The 21,960-nt window shown below is 39.4% G+C and overlaps 1 protein-coding gene across 1 annotated transcript; it reads right to left on the reverse strand.

The window, feature by feature from the left end:
• Positions 1-115: 115 nt before the first annotated feature.
• Positions 116-19,973, reverse strand: slc6a13 (solute carrier family 6 member 13). Its single transcript, XM_042411491.1, has 15 exons — positions 19,926-19,973; positions 16,215-16,415; positions 15,369-15,503; positions 13,413-13,553; positions 12,866-12,947; positions 12,536-12,668; positions 11,903-12,037; positions 6,507-6,610; positions 6,227-6,351; positions 5,518-5,630; positions 5,184-5,321; positions 4,500-4,602; positions 2,841-2,941; positions 2,390-2,560; positions 116-1,429 (listed from the first exon to the last, which is right to left on the reverse strand). Exons 1-15 carry the CDS (start codon positions 19,930-19,932, stop codon positions 1,265-1,267), a joined length of 1,854 nt encoding a protein of 617 aa, XP_042267425.1. The 5' UTR covers positions 19,933-19,973; the 3' UTR covers positions 116-1,264.
• Between the last annotated feature and the right edge of the window lie 1,987 nt (positions 19,974-21,960).

Consider the following 21,960-nt stretch of genomic DNA (forward strand, 5'->3'; position numbering starts at 1 on the left):
GTTGCCCACAAAATATATAAACATATTTCAGGTTTCAAATGAAAGTATTTTTATTCAGTCATAAAAAATAATTTTAGCATATAAAAGTTATATGTGTAAAAGTGTTCCCAATCAGTAATCAGTGATCATTTATTAAGTCCAACATCTAAAGAAACACAGGCCTATGTTCATTATAATACAGCAGAAGCAAAGATGACGAGAGAGATGATCGTTTTGGAATGAAACCCTTCAGCCATTATAGCGTGCCCTGCGCGTACTATCTAAGTGGCACAACTGTCTCCTTTAGGCACTTTATGTTTTAACTTCATAAGATTCAATAAGATAAGGCAAAACTGGCACTAAATTAAAATCATGTCAACGATCAGAACACTGAAAAAAAGCATGTAAAATATTCATGCAACTCTGCAAAGATCAGTAAAGCAAAGGAAATTTTAAAAAAAACATACACTGAATTAATGAACATAATAGCATACATCTGAATAAACAACATAAAAGCTTAATCAAGTTGAGTTGTGGTGAGTTCAGCTAATTGTAAATTTAAAATCCAATTATTTACATCATGCTCAAACATTTAATTTGTTATTAATATGCTTATAAAGATTTTTTTTTATTAATATTTTTCACATCCTGAGCTGATAATTCTCTACTATACAGTAAAAACAGAGCTGTCAACACAATTGAATTGATAGATTGAATACATAAAGTACTCTGTATACTGTACATTACAGAAGTGCATTACACTTAAACACACATTGGTTTTATTCAAGCAAGCTTTTATCATCTGTGCACTCCTCCTGCGCTCCATTCACAGCAGACAGCTGTTAGAATCAGTAAAATAATGTCAGGTCAGACTAACTGAACATTAGAGATGTCCATAACAGAAAAAAAATGCTTCCTTAGAAAGCAGACACGATCAAATGTAAATTCTTAGCCACTGTGTAACAACAATGGCCACATTTTCCATATGTACATGTGACTCTGCCACTGGCAAAAGAGATGGTAACCAACTGTCCTAAAAAGGATGTAAATCTTGAAGTAAGAATGGTTTTGCCATCATACTGGATGTTGAAGGCACTGTACAAAGGAAAAAAAAGCTCCAGCAACAGATCAGTAGTTACAGGTCAGGTGTCTCTTACAGTCTGTGCCTGTTTCGCCACCTTGTCTGGTGAGGTATTGCAAACGGAGTTGGGATGGGGCCAGACAGTGTCAAAGCTGAGGAGTGACCTTTGACTCCTACACGGCTCTGATTCCAACCCTCTGGTCTCTAGCAATGAGACTCCTTTTCATCAACGGGGAAGTAGCCGTCCTTAGTTGGAGGTGCTTTCTGCTGAAGGCTGTCGCCGTCTGCGGCGAAGATGGCCAGCAGCTTCTCCTGCTCTTGTTTTGTCTTCGGTAACTCAGTGGAAGGAGTGGTCAGGAGAACAAGGCGCTGTAATTGAGAAATGGATAAAATAATATAGCACATTTAATATTTCATTGATATTATGTTGAACTGACACTAGTAGAAATAACCTAATTAAGACATTAATCAGTAACATTATCTAAGAGATTATTTAAGATCAGAAACACTCTCTGATTATTCGGTCTTCATTTTTGTTTACATTTTGGCATTTTGTCTTTATTTGATGGTGACGGAGACACAGACAGGAAATGTTGAGAGTGAGTAAGGGGTATGACATGCAACAAATGGAGACATTATGGTTGTACGAGAAACGCCTTTACCACTACACCACTTGGACCCCACTTTGACTATTTTAAAAACAATTAAGGATATCTGCAATACTCAGGATTCATTAAAAATGTGAACTTTAGCTACCTTTAAGTTCTTACTTTAAATGATAAATGCATTGATATTCTGTGTTTTTTTTACGGTTGCCATTAAAAGACCAAACAAACAATACATTGATTCTACAAAGAAGTATGGACTTAGTAGCTAAAGTTTGATACAACTCATTCCTCTTTGCCATAGAGCTTTATTGTTGTCAAAATAACACATCAATGAGCCACATCGTTGCACTTTATTATGATGAACACTAGTTTATTTTGAATGTATCCCTAATACATACATCAACCTGCTCCTGGTCTAAATACTCATTAAGACTCCAAATCCAAGGCCCAGCTGTTTTAGGAAATCACTTAGCCTTTTTAAAAACAAAAGTAGACATTTGTGAGACTTTCTTATAAAGATTTACGCCATCAATACAAACAAATGGGCTTGGGGCTAAGAACTGCAGTCAGGTTCGGACATCCAAAACTACTGAGAGACTAAAACCATTGTTGGTTTTGGCATTTTTCATGAGATTTGTTGAGAATAAGAGAATAGTGCCAGCCTTATCTTAACACTTTGCTTTCCCCAAGTATGTCAGCTTTTAGGTGCAACATACTGTACCTCTCTCAGCGTTCCAGGCGTGTAGTACAGTTTCACTGCCACCCAGAGAGGAATACACAGCATGGAGGACAGGGCCAGGACCCAGCCTATCCCATTGCCCCACCACGGGTACACATATTCATTGTTGTACTTAAGAGGTGAGTACTTGATCAAGGCGAAGGCAAAGGTTCCCTGAAAAAAACAGACAGAAAGGGAGACTTAATATTTTTATTTTGTTGATTAGTGACTATACTAAAACATGATTTGTAATACTGTTTAAGTAAATAGTTGATTGTAATCCAACAGTAACCTTAACCATTGCATTACTTTAAGATATAGAAATAAAGGTCTTCATTTGACCATTTGTGTTCATTGACAAATTGAAATGTATTTGCAATGTTGGCCACCAGAGGTTGCTCTTCTTTCAAGTAAGTGGTGTAAAAAATATGTATATTGAAAATGTGAAACCCACAAAACATGTTGCAGGAGTGAAAAACAGCCAGCAGTATTTGATGACAGGGCTGGGGCGATAGCCAATCATATCCTCTATGTTGTCATAGAAACGGTCGGCACCTGTAATCAGGGAGAGAAGAAGAAAACACAGGGGAGAATTTCATCAATATCTAATAATCATCTGTGTCCTGATTCAAGATTTGTACAGCAGAGATGTATTACTTTCTGTTGACTTTTAGCTCATCCAGTTAATTTTCTAATTGTTGATTTCATTCACTTGACCCTTGAATAACCTAAAATTTAAAGGGAAACTCCGTCGTTGTGAATATGATCATTTCTTAAAACTAGGTTACCTATGTAGTGGAAATGTGCAATTATTTCTGAAACTGGTGCCCTATGACTAGAGAAAACTGAGGAAAAAGGCTGTAGATTCCCTGTATCGCTCTGGCAGGCAGGTGGGTTTCCTAGCAGAGTGGCTGGTTAGCCGAGACAAAATTAATGAGCAGCATTATATCTCTTTACTGAGGCTTGTTTTCATTTACAAAACATTTTTCCTTATCGAGACTGGATATATTGCACCGGTTTGCAACGATCATAAAACATACAGTGCCCTGGAGTTAGTTACGCGGATCATTGTAAACTTAACAAGAGCTGCACACAAGCCAGAATGCTGTCAGAGCTGCCTGTGGACAGTTAAATAACCTCTGAGTCTTGATTAGGGAAACAATCGTGAACAAAGGGGTGAAAAACTGCAAGCAAACACTGTTTCTTTTATTGTTTTGGATGATGAGGAACTGGGACCTAAGTGCTCAAGCTGAATGGAGCCACAAAAGTTACAGGTAACACGCAATTGCTGATGTGCTTTTCTATACTCAGAGTTGGCCAAGTCTGATATAGTATTCTGTCAGAAAACAAAGTCAGGTTTACCAAAGCACCACAAAGTCTGTCGCAACACTGAGTTTTCAGTTCCGTCTCCATTCTCTCTGATGATCTGCATCAGGCACTGGTTGATGCTGTAAAGCTACCCCAGCTGCGGCTCCTCTCTTTCTGCTGCTGCTGTACTGTAGCTCCGGGGGTCGCTTTCTCCTCCACACTCTTTTGTGACTGATTCTACTGCACAATATTTGGCCTCGTGTTGTGAAACTAGTTTTCTTCCAAATATGCTGATATTTTAAAGTATTTAGTAGCATGATATTTTAGTGTCTGCTTTTGATGGATGGAGTGTTTGGGAAACCCACCTTTGATAGTCCTTGAAAGCACCACTACAAAAAATGAGGAAACGTAGTTTGTAGTCTAAGGCAGATCTCCAAAGTCCACCGGATGACATGTTTTGTGTCACCCAGTGGACTTTTGGAGGTGGATGAAGAGGGGTTTTTTTTTATTACAGGGAAGACAGAGGAAAGTTTAATGTCATTCATATATAATTCTACCAACATTAAAACCATAGGAATCAACTTGAAAATCAGAAAAGTCTTCCTTTAAATAACAACCCCCCCCCCCCCCTTCCCCAACTCAGCATTATGCCTTCCAATCTGTGAGTCAAACAAATGGGAGCCCTAAATTTTTATGAATTGGTGAGAAGCAGTGAATGGGATGAATAGTGCCATGTGAGAATAAAGCCTTTGTCTTGTAAATACCCCCTTCACGCATTCCCGAACAGCCTCGCTAACACACTCACCATAAATCCAAGCGATGCAAACAGTCTCAAAAATAGCCACGAAGAGAAGGCACATCCCACTGGCCGCATAGTAGTCAAAAAGCTGGAAGACGTACATCCCTCCCTGTGAGGAACGACATGGGTTTACAAACCTTACAAGCAAAAGGGAACCCGTACGTTGTCAAATAATGGGAAAAAACTAAGAAACAACATTATCTGCAGGTCATTGATTAATTTTGTGTTTGAAGGGAATACTACAAAGTGTTACACAGTAAACATTCTGTTGAAAAGAATATATTCACTGCAAACCCTAAAATAAACTGTAACAGTTGTGCAGTTTCACCTTAATATTAGGTTGGTATGAGATCAGCCAGGCTATAATCTAAAAGGCAGGAAAGTCTTCACTTATGCGTTAAACACAAAGGACTTTCAACAGGTCACCATGGCAACCAAGCCACTATTTATTATCCTCATTATACTCTTTTATTACAGGGGATTATGTTAATGTTAGGCATTGTTACTATGATTGTTCAATATTGCCATGAAAATTGAACAGAAATTTTTAAATATGCTCTAAAATAAAGTTGTTTTCACATAGAAGCTATACATACGCGTACAGTTACCCATCCTTGGTCAAGATTTCATGCTAATTCTGTAATCTTATTCAGTAAAAACACTACAAAGTGACATCACTACATGACTAACCTCTGTCAGCATGATGAGCCCAAAGAGGAAGGAGACCACAGCCACTCCCAAGATGAAGAACTCCCTGCGGTTTTTACGGCGAAAGATGGAGGGATACATATCCACCATGGCTGTCACCAAGCTCTCCACACACACAAACTAATCAAGAGACAAACCAGACGTATGAGACATTTGTATATGTGTGTGTATGTTTGTTTGTGAATGTTAGATGGTTCTGTTGCTGATCTACCAAAAAAGTACCAAAAACGCAAAATTTGAGCAGATATAGAATCATGTCTATATAACTACTGGAATCCTTGTGTTTTTGTGTGTGTGGTGCATATGTTGGTCTCACTTGACTGTCCAGTCCCAAAAAGACAATCATAATGAAGAAACAGCAGGCCCACAGAGGGGAGAAAGGCATCATGGACACAGCACGGGGGTAGGCTATGAAGGCCAAACCTGGACCTGGGTTAAACAGAGTTCACATGCCTTTTCTCATTCAAGTTACCATTCTTGGTCATTCCTCATATGAATGCTTATTATTATAGTTCAGGCAAGTGTTTTGAAAGTTAACTAAAGAGGCCATTTAGAAGCTGTAGAAAAATGTTCAGTTCATCCAATGAAGTAGTTATTGATTCCCATCATTTTGCCAATTACCAAAAATGACAACTCCAATTGTTTTAAGACAGAGAAGAATAGAAATGTATGACACTGAATTTTATCCACTCATATTGTCAATTTAGGAATAATGTGGTTCAATGTTGTCATTTTAAATATGGAAATGTAATTTCCTAGTTGTGTACTCAGATTTTTTAATGCCATAAACTCAGTGGTGGTCTACATTGTTTCAGGAGACATAATGATACAAAATGCTGCAGTTTGTGACTCTGGTATCACACAATAAATTCTATATTGCTGAGACGCCAGGCTTTCCAGATAGAGTTTGGCACATAAAACAATCCACAACAACAATAGAAATAGATGATCTAAGGATATTGTGCCTAATATTACATCAACAGAGTGTACTATTCTATTTCTATACACAGTAAATAGCTACTAACCAGATTCAGCCACTTCTGAGATAGGTATGTTCTGCTCGTAGGACATGAAGCCCAGGATGGAGAAAATGGCAAAGCCTGCGATAAAACTAGTACCACTGTTCAGGAAACAGAGGGACAGGCAATCCCTAGAAATAACACAGAGAGGGAGACAGAACTATTATGAGCTACTGAATGAACACAATTTTAAAGATTTACGTCCCTTCATGTTAAAAAAAAATGTAGAGGGGTTATAGTGTACCCTTGTTTGAAATTCCAACTGCATTATCATTTCAATCCTTACCTGTAGCAGTTGTTGTTATATTTGTTGTAACTTCCCAGAGCAGTGAGACAGCCGAGACAGATGGCATAGGAGAAGAAAATCTGAGTTCCAGCATCCATCCACACCTTGGGACAAAAAAGAAACAGGATAGTTAAAGGGAGAAAATACATGTAAAGGGACATAATAATCCAAACATAGACATAACTTAAAATACAGTCCAGAAACAAAAATGTATTTGTTTCTGGACTGTCCTCAGGCCCAGTCATGTTGACTTTGAGGTGTCCAAAGTGAAAAACTACTTCCATCTGCTGAGAAACACTGTAAGATGAGGTTGAAAGCTCATGAAAAAACTACTAAGTGGACCTTGTGTTACTTGTGTGATCATTCAGTCAAAAAAGTAAATATATTTATCCATTCTGAAAGTATATTTAATACATTAACTGTGTTCAAAGTACAAGTTGTATGTGCAATTATTTTTTGAGAGAAATTATATATTTATTGATACAGACTTGATTCAAACCAACAGCTTCTCTGTTACCAAACCTGCCTCCTACATAAGCTATCAGGGATTTTTGAGCTACATTGTTTGCTGATTTTGACATTATTTTAGTCTGCATGCTTACAATTGAATATCACTACTACTAAATTATGTATCACTAACACTTCCAGAAAACCGTTCATTCTGCTGGGGTGAGAAAATTTCTAAATAGAGGACTTGAGTATCACTCTGTGGAAATAGATATTAACCCCATACACATTACAAAGGACCCTCTCTTCTGTTTGTTAAAAAACAATCATTCATTACTGAATGTGTCATGAAAAAGAGAATCTCACCACATCCCAAAACTGAACACCAAATTCCTACAATATCAGATGCTGAGGACTTCTCTCCATCACAGCAGCACCAGACTTTTGGAAAAAGTTTGTTGTAAGCTTTTCAACTCAGTGATGTCTGTTGTGAGTTTGATTTTCACACAGCTTCCCAAGGTACCTTCATATTGAAAAAGCTTCCTCCACTCACACCACCTCATCTTTTTTGACACAAGACCAACACCCAATGCCACCTTTCAAATTCTGAAACTCATTACCCCAAAACTCATCCTCTCAACCTCACCATCCTGACATCATCCGTGCAGCAAAGCCTGTTATCCATCCCAATCTCTCCAAGGCGTAAAGTGCAGCACTTTTCCACCCTCTTTTCAAAACACCCACTCGCACTTCAAAATTCAAATGAGGTTTTTCTTTATTCTTGCAATTCTTGTGAAGTGCTCCCAGAGCACTGGGGCATGTTTTAGATAGCTGGCAGGCAGCACTGAAGATCTGATTGACTGGGGGTCCAACCAACAACATAAGCTCTGGACACAACATCACACAAAGGCAGGTGTTCCCAAGGCACCAACTCCACCAGCCTAGCTTGTCTTGGCTAGCAACACACAGGGCTTGTATTCATCCCCAGAGCCCTAAGAGGGATTGAAGAGGGGCCCTCTTTTTGATTTTCATGCTGGTTGCAATCTACCAGCAAGGAAAGAAATAACTGTGAAATCCCTGTTACCACCACCACTATCACTACCGCCTCCTCCATCCCCGATCCACTGTTTTTCTTCAAGAGCTCGCTGCACATGAAAAAATGATGGCACCATTGCTTGTTTTTTCAAATAACTTAATGTTCAATGCAAAAGTAGCGTGACGTTATACAGACCCAAAAAGGTATAGAAGTGGATGCATGGATGCTCACAGTGTTTGACACCAGAGATAGGATTTGTGTCCTTCTATACATCAGTAACACTCATATTGGAAGGCACTGAGAAGGACCTACTTTGTCAACAGTATAGCTTTTCTGAGTGGCCATATTCGGAAAACAAGCACAACAAAATTTTCAGGTATATAGATACGAGCACAAATGTTGTGAAATATGTTGTATCTGTTCTAGAAGAGATGGCATTTCAATGACTTCTTTTCAAAATGCCTGTAAAATTCCTATCAGTGTGGATGTGTATAATTATTCCTCTGCTTCTGTTTCTTTATGTAATCCCAGACTGACTCCATGATGTTGAGATCAGGGCTCTGTGGGGGCCATACCTTCTGTTGCAGGATTCCTTGTTCTTCTTGTTGCTGAAAATTGTTCTTTAGGATTCTGGCTTTATGTTTGAGGTCATTGTCCTACCGCAGAATAAATTTCTGACTGATCAGACGCCTCCCTGATGATATTGCATTATGGATAAGAAACTAAACATCTAAAGTGCCTAAAACAGCACAGTGCTGTATGTCTGAGAGTAGAGTAGAGAAATCTTTATTATCCTCATTGGGGCAATTCATTTTGCAGCAAACAGTTACATAAATAACATCAAGATTGAGCCCTAAAACACATACAGCTAAACGGACAAACAGTTTCAGTACTAAGTGCCTATCAGACATAACAGTAACAAAACAAAAACACTGGACTAGTCCACACACATACAGTTACAAGTTCAAACTTCAGATAGCCTCTGGGACCAAAGAGCGACCATATCTATTCCGGCTGCATCTAGGCATCCTATACCTACACCCAGAGGGAAGGAGGGAAAACTCAGAATAAAGAGGGTGTAGAGGATCCTGAAGAATATCCTGAGCTTTCCTAATGACCCTCTTCTGATAAACAAGATAGAGGTCATTCAGATCACAGCCAGTGATTTAAGAGTTCATCCTCACAGTTTTCCTTAACATATTCTTTATTATTGTGGGTTCCCAAACAAGCAAATAAGAGCAAAGGTAAGGCCTGACTCCATACAAGATGAGTAAAACATTTTCAAAAGTGATTTGGCTATATTAAAACTGCTAAGCTTCCTTAAAAGAAATGCACGCTGGTGACCTTTGATTAAGATTACCTTTACATCACTGCTCTCAAAAGCCTTCATAGTCAGAGAAGTAAGGGACACAGAATGATAATCATTTAATGATTTGGGATTCCTGACCTTGGCAACTGGCACTACAATAGAGTCTTTCCATATTTTTGGAACCTCTCTTTGAAGAAATGAACACTGGAATATAAATGAAATAATGCCACATAATTGCCTGGCACAGTTTTGGAGTAGCCTGACCCCAATGCCATCTGGGCTGTGACTTCTCCTCTCCTTAGTGTGCATGAGTGATTTCAGCACTTACTCATCATTGATGATAATACTGCTTTCAGGGGCTCTAGTATCATCCCTAAAAGCTAGATGTTCATTTTTAAAATCATGCTTATCAAAATGTAAGTAAAATTATTCAGTTCATCGGCCAGCACTCCATCAGGTTTGTCAGATAAACCAGCTTTCTTCCCTTTCCTCTCAATCCCCACCATTGACTTGATCCCCTCCCATGCAAAACAAGAGTTACCCTTGCCAAGTTCCTTCTCTACTTTGTCTTTATATTTCAGCTTAAGTCAAGTCAAGTCAAGTCAATTTCATTTATACAGTGCCAAATCACAACAGGAGTTATCTCAGGGCACTTTTCACATAGAGCAGGTCCAGACCGTACTCTTTAAAATTTAGTTTTGCTTATTTCCTTTTTCACATTTTTAGCTGCCTCTGCTCTTTGGGTGGCATCTCCCTGATAAAAGGAGATCTTTTTTGATTCAAAACAGATTTGACAGATATAGTTTTCCATGGCTTGTTGTTAAAGAACACTGTACACAATTTATGAGGGATAACATTTTCTTTGCAGAGGGTCAAACTCAGTCTAGGTTGCTGCAGGCATCCTTAAAAATGACCGTTGAAATAACCGTGCAGGGTCATAGCGGAAGAAGTTGGAGCGAGGAAAACAACATTATGATCAGAGGTACCAAGAGATGCTTTAGAAATAGACTTGTAGGCTCCTTCAATAGAGCCGTAGCATAAGTCAAGGACTCTGTCATGCCAGGTAGGGCAAGTGATGAAAGTTACATAAAGTTAAGTCGTCCATTATCAGACTAGGTGCACCTGGAGAAATAGACTGCCGGCACTGTACCACCTCTGCTATAATCTCTGCTGCTGCATCTGCATTAGCTTTGGTATGTATGTAAACATCAGATGCAAACAGCTGTGGGAACTTGCGAGGTAAATAAAAAGGTTTGAGTGAAACAGAAAGCAGTTCAATGTCCTGATTGAAGAAAGTCTCTCTTACCACAGCGATCTTACACCATCACTTGTTTATTTATAAGCATACCCCTCCACCCAGTGTTTTACCAGCTAGTCTGCTGTGTGTCACAGTCCAGGCACACCAGAATCCCAAACCACTCAATCTCAAGGTCCACATCCAATCCGAATTTCATTGGGAAAATCATCAGGTTGGTATGGTGGCTTAAGTCTTGCATCTTGACATTGCAGGAGAAACTCTCGACTATATGCAATGTGCTGATTGTTTGCAATGCATTTCTTGTTTGCCACACCCGTGCCCAACTCAGTTATATGGCCTATCTGATTTTGCAAAGCCATCAGAAAGACCAAGATGAATAGTAATCCACTGCTGGTGTTAACCATATTCAGCGTTGTTGTCCATTAAACAGTTTGTATTAAGACAAAACTGGACAAACAAAATGAAGACAGGAGACAGAGACAGATTACTGCAGCTGGTCGCCACCAAGCAGATAGCTCCCGGTCTGAAAAGTGGAGTCAATGTGGAATTGCCCTAAACCTGCATTGTTTCTTATGGCCAGCAGTTTGTGACTCCACCGGCTACAAAAAAAGTCCTACTGTATAGAAGTCTATGAGAAAAAGACCCTACTTCTCACTTGATTTATTACCACAGTAAACACTTTCCTAATGAGTTTATAGTCTCAATCGATAGTTACAAGTCTTCTTTAAAAATAGCATGATGTTCATTTTGTACATTATGGTCCCATTTAGAGTAAAATAGATGATAGAGCAGGGTATGCTTTAGGGTATGGCTACCTTGTGATTAACAAGTTGCTACCACGGCAACAACGTTGATTATGTAATGTAACCATCGTGTAACCCCAGATTCACAGAGTATAGCTCTGCCGCTGTTTTCAGGTCATGAAAGTTAATTGTAACATTTTGGTCACCTAAAAAGTTGTTCATGGTTTGGTTGTTGTAAAAGACCCTCTAAGAAGTCAGCTATTGAGTTTTTCTGGTAAGTACATTTTGTTTTACTGGTTTTAAGCCTGTTTTTCACTAGCAAAAGTTAGCATTAGCATGAGCACAGTTAACCATAGACTGTAAATGCACCATGCTAACCAATCTAGCAGCTAGTGCTAGGGTCAGTTCCACCCTCTCATCCAAATATGGTCACTTCTGGCTCCAAAAATCCAAGATGGCGACGGACAAATTGCCAAACTCGAGGCTTCAAAATGGCAGTCCACAAAACAATGGGTGATGTCAGTGACTACGTCCATATTCTTTTTACAGTCTATGGTTGCCACAGGTTCAGCGCCCCCTGGATTAAGTGTGTTTCTAACCTACCTGTGGATCAGACAGCCGTCCCAGGTCGGGGTAAAGATAGAAGTGGATTCCCCTGGAGGCTCCTGGCAGGGTGACTCCTCTGATCAGCAGGACCAGCAGCATAGCATAAGGGAACGTGGCTGTGAAGTAAACCACCTGCAGGGAAAGAGCAGCATTTTCTCATCAGCCATTTGTATCTACTACACTTGTGACAATTCCTCCCTTTCTAGACACTATGTTATATGTATGTTTAGGCATAGATTCGACTGTTTTATTATGTTAAATCTGTGACAGAATTTTACAAAAGTTCTTCTCAAAGAAAAGAAGATTGGATCTTGTGTTTTGTTTGTTTGCTTTTTGTTTTATGTTTTTATTGTTAGTATTTTGTGTTCTGAAGTTTTTAGTTGATGAAGACTGAGGTTCAGATGTCAATCTCTGTTCATTCAGCTAATGTGGGTAACACTGCTAACTGCCAGGTTTTTGTATTATTATCATCTTCTGCTGATTAAGATACTGTAAAAAACTCATGCATCACTTCACGCATGTGTAAGGAAAACTAGAACAAAGCAACTTTATAAAGACTTTTTAGAAATACTACAGATAATTATCAGTACTATGAAAATGTGTCCGTCTTGAAAGGAGGGAGGGGTTCACCTTGCCAGTGGACTTGACACCCTTCCAGATGCAGAAGTAGCAGATGACCCAGGCAACGGCTAAACAGATAACTAGGTCCCAGTTCAAAGAGCCAATGTGACCAATACCTGAAGAAATTCTTAGCACTCTGCGTCTGGGGCACACACACAAATAGGACCAACATTAGAAATGTGTTATTGTCCAGTCTTGAAATTCATTATATACAACATCAGTGTATTTATAGCTGTAAAACTTTGCAACCAGTAGAAAAGCTGTATTTAGGCTACGAGATATAACTTGTTGACACCTAGTAGGCCATTTGAGGACATAGCCAAACAAAAAGGCACTTACTCCCAGAACTCAATGACAGGAGAGGTGGTGTTCTCATGGTGATTGATGGAGCTATTCCCCCTCTGAAATGCCATACAAGAATCTTGAATGAAGGAAAGACAAAAAGACATTCAATCCTGTGAAGAAATCCAAGCTTTATCCCAGGTTTCCAAGTTACACACAGGCAAGTGAAACAATGCCACCGCTGAGACGGAGGAGAAAAGTGGTGGAGGAGCACTCACTTCCTTCAAGATAAAATGAAACTACCAAATTGATGAAATGATGAAGGGGGGCACTATAAAAGTTAAAATAAACAAAAAAGATAGCTAGATCAAAAGAAAAATCTAATCTAAAACAGTACCTCAGTCCATGAGTTAACACTAGCAGCATGCTCTACCATCAGTTCCCTATTGCAGACTTCTATTGGTCCTCTTCTAACCGACTTTGTGCTCCACCTCCAAGTGCACAAAGCCTGGCTACACCAGATTAATTACATGGTTACATATACACTACACATGTCTAGCAGAGGCACATCTTTTGCTGATCGATATATTGTCCTGTATCTTACCTGTGTTCCAGGTGTTGTTGCAGGAAGCCCAGGGCAGGTCCCAGGTAAAGGAGTTGGACAGATAGAAGATGGCCCAGGCTAACACAATGATGTAGTAGATGTTCAGCAGAGCAACAATCACCTGGGTAGCGTAACCAACTCCTGCAAGTAAAAACATCAATTTGACAGCACTGAGCAATAATATACTGCTATTTTGGTGGAAAAAGAAATTAAAATCAAAGCCATTTACAGAGAAAACTGCAACCATGCAGCTTGTTTTTGAACAAACAGGGTTGGGGTAGGAGCTGTGACTGACAAGAAACACTCATCAACACACAAAATTTGGCTTTAATCACCAGAGCGTGTCCACTGTGGTCAGCAGTGTTGCCAGATGGGACTGACAAAAACTAGCCCAATCAAAGGCTAGAGTAGTTAGTGAAACTCAAAACCACAGTTACAATAATGAAAATGTTAGAACAAAATCAAAGTCCATCAGATAATGTATTAAATGTTACAGATGTTACAGGGTTTTTTTTATCACAGAGAATAATAATTGGAATGGGACAAAAAGTTTCAACTGTAATAAACTGTAATACACATTTGGGCAGTGAAACCCAACAAAAATGCTTCAAAAAGTAGCCCAAATGATCACAATTCTTAAATGGACAATCAAAACGTGTTGCAGGATTAACCATCCAATCTGACACAGGTGGTCAGCTAAATGTTTTCTACATAATCTCTTTCACTGCCCCTTCCAGTCAAATGGAGCTTGTGAACACATGTGACCACAAGTAAAATATGTGACATGGATTGGATGTTTTGGATCTATTAACACAGATGTAAATATCTTAATGTAGTTCTAAGAACTTTAGAAACTTGTCTTGCAGGTAATTTCTGCTCCCCTTGTGACTCAGAAGCACCTCCATCTAGCTTGAATGCCATTAAATGGATAGTGCATGTATTGTTGTATTTGACTGCACTGAGAACACCACACATTCAATGCAGTTAGAAATATACTCATAGCCTCACATGTGAGCAATTACTGTTTTTTATTTCAAGTGACTTGCTGAAAGTGATAATGAATCGCTGACAAGAGCTCCATGACTGTCCCATTCACTACAGACAAAGAGGCATAATTTCACCTTGGAAAAAACAGCATTTGATTAAACCAGTCTTCAGCTCCCTTTACAGTTGAGTGAATTACATGCTGGGTAAATTATAATATGAACAATCTTTAGGTTAAACTCATGCTCCAACACAAGATTGCACGCCTGACTCGACTCTTCACCAGATGTCATCCTCTGTGGGTTATGATTATGGCTGATTACAGAATTATTTGAAGACAACTGAACTGGAAAATCTTTGGATGGATGGGATGGGATGTTAGCCAGTGTTGGTGATTTGCCAGCCATTGTAACTACATCCATCATCCTCCCACATCTGCATGGCATGCAAACTGGATAGTATTGACACATATGCATGCACACAGATACACACAAAACAACACACATACTGTATGTACAAAATACAGATACTGTACACTGTCATACAGAAAAGAAAACATGCACATAAAGACCATGTACACACACACACACACAAGTGTCTAAAATTCAGCTTTCATCCCACATTTTTGTACAGACAGTATGTGGTAGTAGTGCACAAGCAACTCATTGTTTCAGAATAACGCACACATACTAGGATCACTAAATCATTACATATTTACATTCAAAATATCATGAAGATGTTTGATGATGTGAAAGCTCCCCCACACAGAAAACCTTTACAAAGCACAGGAAACATTTTAACCCTGTCATATGAAATGACATTTAAGGACTGTGAAAGGCATTAAAATTGCCTGGCCAAAGAGTTTGATCCTTGCGAACAAAAAACATTAATATTGGTCCAGTCTTGGTACTGTTGGATATTTTAATACAACCATCCATTACACACCCTTTCCTGTGAAAACTTGTAGATTACCTTCAAACAAAGGGCAGATCTTCCTCCAGCAGGTAATGCCTCCCTCATTGGTGTACTGTCCCAGAGCCGTCTCCAGGAAGAAGACAGGGATCCCACAAGCAAACAGGAAGATGAGATATGGGATGAAGAAGGCACCTAGTATGAGCACACACAAATTAAAGGAGCAGTTCCAAAATTTGCCTTGAAATATGCTCTTAAGATTGGTGCAAATATAGAATCATTCAAACACTTTTACATGGTGGAAATGTTTCTATAAAGTTTCTAGGTGCTAAACATGTTTGCTAGAAGTCATACAAAATTGTATTCTTTGCTCTGTATTTTTTTTTTTTTGCCCTTTCACAGAATAAAATCTTAGTGAGGTCATGTGTGTAATACATTAGCTACAGTAACTGGCTGCATGAAAAAAAAGCCACAATCTGAACAGCTCTTTGGTTATTTTGCGTCAGCCGTGACCTGCATTGGACAATGGATCTCCATGGAATAGATCACAAATTAACTTTGTATTAAGCTCATTTAAAATCATTTCCTCTCAGGAGGTTATTTCAGCTTGTGCTTGTGTGGTAGAACCACTTAAGACTCGAGAAACTTTCAAGGTTTGGTAGTGCAGCCAGCACTGGTTTTTAAGGGAAGGAAAAGTGGTGGAAAATCCCTCTAAACCTACAAAAAATAAATCCCTGCAAATCAAAACACATTTTCAACCAGGAGCTTGCTTCTGGCTGGAATCAGCCACCACACCCTGATGTTGTACATGCTTGACTAACTGAAGAAACCCAAACTTTAGAGTCAAACAGGTGATAAGATAAAAAGACAAAAAACAAAACAGAGATAAATAATGCCAGCACTCACCTCCCCCATTCTTATAACAAAGATAGGGGAAACGCCAGACATTCCCCAGGCCGATAATTTCTCCAGCCACTGATAGAACAAACTCTAGCTTGTTGCCCCACTGACCCCTGTCTGTCATCTTCTCCTCTGTACTGGGCACAATGTCCAGGGGCCGGCTGTAGGGTTCCACCTTGGACTGGTTCTCCATGTCGCCCGTGTGTCCTTAAGGAAAAAAACAGTAGTTATGGAAAAAGAAAAATATACAGCAAAAGCCCAGATGCTGTCTGCAGCACAGCAATGATTTATTAGTTCTAAGAGGGCAGCATGCAGCTGGAAGATCATCATTTTGTATATCCTGAGAATCTTGGAAAAATGTCTTACCTCTAATTCATTTGACAACAGATTAAATAGATGTTCTACAGCTCAGTTTTAATAAATTTGTAAATTTCAAAAGTTTCAACTCTCCATCTGAAAAGCAGACAGAATCCAGCACATGTATGCTTTACGCAAATTCAGTGTAAAGCACATTAAGGTCAGTTGTAATTAAATGTGCTATATACAAATATTGACTTGCCTTGCCTAGTAAAGGTGGCCCATTTGAAGATTAAATGTACTTAAACCCTGGAGGGAGAGGAAGGAATTTCAGGACCTTGGCAAGTTTTAAAGGAGAATTTCCATGTGCCAAATATACCTGTTCATATTTACATGAGCTATAATGTACTGTATGTCACTACTTCTCCTGTCTTGGATGAGGTCAGTAATGGCTTGATGTTACGTGACCATGTTAGAAGCTGGTCAAGCCCTCAGCCAGACCCTGTTTCAGGGCCAGTGCTGCTGAAAGAATTTCTCTCTGTAGAGGAAACAGACAACTCACTGACTGTGCTCACTCCTGTCAGGTTTCATTAGCAGGCCTCTCTCAGCCTTTCTGTTACCCTGTTTCCTCTCTCTGAAGCGTATTGCGGTCACTGCCGCAGTCCAAAGAATTGGTCATCAGTCCGCAGGAGATATGCTCAATTAATTTGGTTACAACAATATATGTAGACACTGAAACTCTCTCACTTCCTCTGCCTTTCACACAAACAAACATGTTACATGTTGCCTGACCTGGTCTCACATGGCCTATTAAGATATTCTCTTTAGCTCTGAAAACAAAACAGGACATGGAAATCTCATTTAGCCAGAGGCCTTGTGTGAAGCCACCTTTAGGAATGTGCTCCTACTGGCAAAGGGCAGAGGTGGAGCACAAGTGTGACTCTGTGTGATCTGCGTGCATGGGGTTGGAGGTTGGATCCCCTCCATGAGCCAAAATCTTCTGCACTGGAGCCAAATTGCGGCCTGAGGTAAAAATAGAGCCCCTTGTTTTCAGAAGGTACTTGGTGGGAATGAAGGCTTGGTGCAACAAAAGCAGAGGAGCCCCTTCTGCTCTGTGCTGGCAAATGAGAATCCTCACTGGCCATGCAGCCAGATCACAGTTTACTTCACTTTTTCACAGTTTCTTTGTGGACACTGGGAAGCTTAACACGCAAGCCAAATACCTCACTTCAAATATAGCTCTTTTAATAGGTGAGACTAAATCCTATCATTATTTATAGCAGAGTCAGACTGAAATAGAAGAAATACATGCTTATAGAACAACAGTGGAGAGGCACACTGTGAGAAAATATGCCAAGACTGAGAATGACCTCATCAAGGCACATAAAGCTTTATCCCAGGAAACAGTGCCAACATCACAGCTCTCTGAAAAGCGTTGGACTGACTGAGCAATTGACTGACTGAATGATTGGCTGACTTACTGGACATGGCGTTCTCCGTTTTTGTACTGCATATCTGTCATTTTGATGAGCTGCTAATCCTAACACACCTATGATCCTTAAGCATCAACGTGACATCAAAATCAAGATGGTGAGCTATACACTATGGGACATTTGAGGCATTGTTTTAAAGGGTAACTTAAGCATGGTGCTTCAGCATTTTAGCATTGCACTGCCATATGGTTTGAGGACTCACAAGAGACAAAAAACAGAATTGTCCAAATTGAAGTGGCAGAAGCGGGAATATCACTGACTTTTAGTCTCTTGTATGGGTCAAGCCTCAAAAACACTGGATCCTACATTTCCCATAATGCAAGTTAATATCATCTATCATTAGACCCCTGCTATCTTGTAAATATCAACATCTTTTAAACCCCACACCTCCAGTTTGTAATGCATATTCCCTTCAGAGTCACAGAAGACATTATACAACCAATTTTACAGTCTGAGTAGTACTTCTCAAGATGAGTAAACTGAACTGGAGTGTCCCTTTAACACCACACTGGAAGAAGTTTAAAAAGTGTGTTGCACCTGTAACCACGCCCAACAGTGATGTCATAGTGTACTGACTGGAGTACACTTCTACATCACTGCAGAAAGGTGAGAAGTTAAATGACTGGAGGTCAGAAAAAACAATATTTTCAGCTGCTTTTAAGTTGTTCTTTAAATTCCATATTTGATAAACATGTTGTTCAAGACTATTAGCTGTGACTGCAAGCTCCAAAAAAGCTAATAACCTTGAGATGAGATTAGTTTGTGTGGGTATTGTATTTAGAACCCAAGATCAGGAGTGGACTTAGATGTTTAATCAAGCAATTGGATACTTTATTAATTACTTTTTTTTCTTTTTTGTATAATTGTCTTGACTCTACATATTACTGTACACCAGCTAGTGTGAATGACCCTTTCTTACATAAGTATGGTATAGACTCTGATATCTGGGTAAAAGTGAAAATTCACCACAGAGCAAACTGAAAGATCACTCAGGAATCAATATGGTGCTTCGTCTTATCAATTTAGGAGCAACAGCCAGAGGATGTGAAATTACAGTCTCTCAGTGCTGTGGGTCTTTGTTGCAACTCATGGACAAAGACAATAATCTGGGCTCCTCTTCCAAACACATGCAGCTCAGACTTACATATTCATAATGCCCTGTACCCTGGAGGTCCCACTGTTTGATAATAGCAGACTAATACATAACTGGATAAGTCACACGAGGTTGGGACGTCAGTGTCACCACCTCTACAGTAAAGATTTACAGAACAGCTCAGAATGTTGAATACTTTGTCAACCATGATTTAGTATATTAGTTTGATTTATGATCCTTTTAAGAAATTCAATATATTCAAATCAAAATTTGTAAGACGGTGTATCATGTTTACAAAAGTTACAAAACGATATCCATATTTCACATGAAAATACTTAACAGAGGACATGTTTTCTGATAAATAATTTTTTCTAGATCTGAGAAAAGTGATGCAAAATGATTGTATTTATTGGCCAAGGATGAATTACATTCTGTACAAGCAGCTCTTGTCTTAAAAAAGCAGCAGGTTTAGTCCCATTTGATCTGCTCTCTGATGATTATCAGCAAGAAATGGAGAGTGCTGAATAAAAATTTGCTGAATGTCACAACTGAACTGTAAAAGCTATTTTTTTCTCATTTGCATTGCAGAAATGAAATGTGCTAGGGATCATTCTAAACAATGGCGTTCACTGAGCTCTGCTGCCAAATAAATAAGTAAATAAATAATAATAGATAATCAAACAAAAGTCTACAAGACAACTATAAATGTGTTCATTTTACATCAAAAACAGCAACAACTTCATTTCACTGCGTCCATATGCATTTGAAAACAATCTGCTCATATGATATGGAGGTCTGACATCAGAAATCAGCTGAACAATTAAAGGTACTCACCTTTCATAATGTTGTACAATGACAGTTGCCAGAAGAGAGTGGGGCACCAAATAAAGGCCTGCTGTCGCTTCAGGTTTCACTATATAACATGCATGGAGGGGCGGAGATCTGAGAAATTGAAAACTTTGGTGCAGCCCGCGGAGAGTTTTCCCTCTGCTTTGCCCCACTCTGAAGACTCCCCCACCAACCCTCCCGTTCACCCAAATCCATTCAGACACCCCCACACACAAACACACACTCACTCCCCATAGCACACTAGAGGTCTGTGCTGTCTCAGCGTGGTGGGCTGATTGCGTAACCTTTTGACACACACATTCTCCCAGGGCCTTTCTCTTCAGAGAGCAACCAGAAAGTATGGGGGAGAGGCTGGTCAGATTTGTATTTAGGTGGATGTGCAGATTGTGTATCACAGGCATGCATGTTGCATGCACATGGGCAATAATAGTCTTACACATTACTGATGTTGGGTTGAAAAAGATACGAAAGATACAGAAATGCATCATCTAAAAGCCCTGTATACTTTAAACAATTTGTGTAAAAGATTCACAAAGAGAGCCTGCAATATTTCAGTGGTGAAATTTCTAATCTGTCTCTTCTGACTGACTTCTAATTAAAACATCACTCCAGCTTCATGAAGCCCCTGCTCCAAACACATCCTAGATTCAGCCCCCAGAAAAGAGTCTTTATTCCCTCAACCAAATTCCTTCCTCACAGACCCAGTTGCCCATTCAGAACATTTTCCCACCACAGGGGTCCAGAGTGGCCCGTTTCAAGGCATTTGTTAGGAGGTCACAATCCAGAGGGTCTTTATGGAGGTTGGGGGAGTGATGTGCTTCTGCTTTTCCTGTCTGAAATCTTTCAGGGTGATGTCTTTTTTCAGTAAACTCCCCACCCCCCACCTCAGACCAAATTATAATTCAAGACACGGTTACATCAGCTTTCTATAAAAAATGAAGCTGTCTGCCTGACTTCATTACTGCAGCAATTTTATGTATGAACAACCAACCAACCAATCCATGTTCCTTTATTTGGTAAGACAGGTCAAGGGACGTAATTCAAGTTTCTCATACCAGAGGAATTGTTAGTTAGCGGTTATTGGTAAGAGTGGAACAGGTTATACAGTGATGGTGGTTCGATGCCTATCAAACCATCATCAGCCACTGTAGTTTAGCCTGAGCAGATACAATGTAGATATAAGGCCAGGTCATGCCACCAAGTATCTGCTCTTTGTTTGGGAGAGGATAGGATAGAAGGATGCTTTAAAGGTGTATTAGGCCAGAGAAAGAAGTTTTCTGATATAACTATTTGTAAGGCTAGCGGAGCTAAACAAATAAGGATTGTAAAGGATCGGCTTATCATTTTAATGTGCAGAATTGTGCAAGGATGATCATTTGTTCTGTTAATGTGTGCATGTCCTTGAGAGAAGGAATGTGTTTTAGGAGGCCCACGCCTCTCTTTCCATGCTGGTTTAGGTTTAGATAAGGTAACATCCTGGGTCTTGGATTAAACAGGACAGGTTAAGAGGTCAAAGGCCACATATAGCTTAGGGCTTTTGCCTTCCTGTGTCCTTGGGAGATGTGGCTCTTATCTAGTATACTTGGGCATGTAAGTGTATACCTCATGGCTGCTATACCTCCATAAGTTTGTATGATTTGACCAATCACAGATCATTTCTCTGTTCCTTCTCTCACTATAATAGAAAAGGTCTTTGTTTGGGGAGACAAACTGATGCAAATCTATCTGTGTTCTGTCTCCTTATTGTACAATAATATTTTTTAATGTTCAACCCAGCAGTTTTGTGTATTATTTCATATGTGTGTTTAGTGTTTTCAGACAATTTCCACAACAGGATGACGGCTGGACCACTGAGTGGGCCATTGCATTATGATGATACTGTTTATCAAGCCAGTGGAGGCATCCGCACATTTGTTTATATCTTGTTTTACATTCCACGTCTAGATGTTGTCTTTATTATAAGAGGCGTGATGGAACATGGGATGTACTTTGGAGAGAATTTTCAGAACTATACAAAATC

This window comes from Thunnus maccoyii, chromosome 5, assembly GCF_910596095.1.
Source record: "Thunnus maccoyii chromosome 5, fThuMac1.1, whole genome shotgun sequence".
In the NCBI taxonomy this organism is placed as follows: Eukaryota; Metazoa; Chordata; class Actinopteri; order Scombriformes; family Scombridae; genus Thunnus; species Thunnus maccoyii.

Coding starts and splice junctions, on each gene's coding strand:
- slc6a13 (XM_042411491.1), bottom strand. Junction 5,631..6,226: donor CTCAGAAGTGGCTGAATCTG/GTTAGTAGCTAT, acceptor TGTTTAACCCAG/GTCCAGGTTTGGCCTTCATA. Junction 2,561..2,840: donor TCACTCCTGCAACATGTTTT/GTGGGTTTCACA, acceptor TGTTTTTTTCAG/GGAACCTTTGCCTTCGCCTT.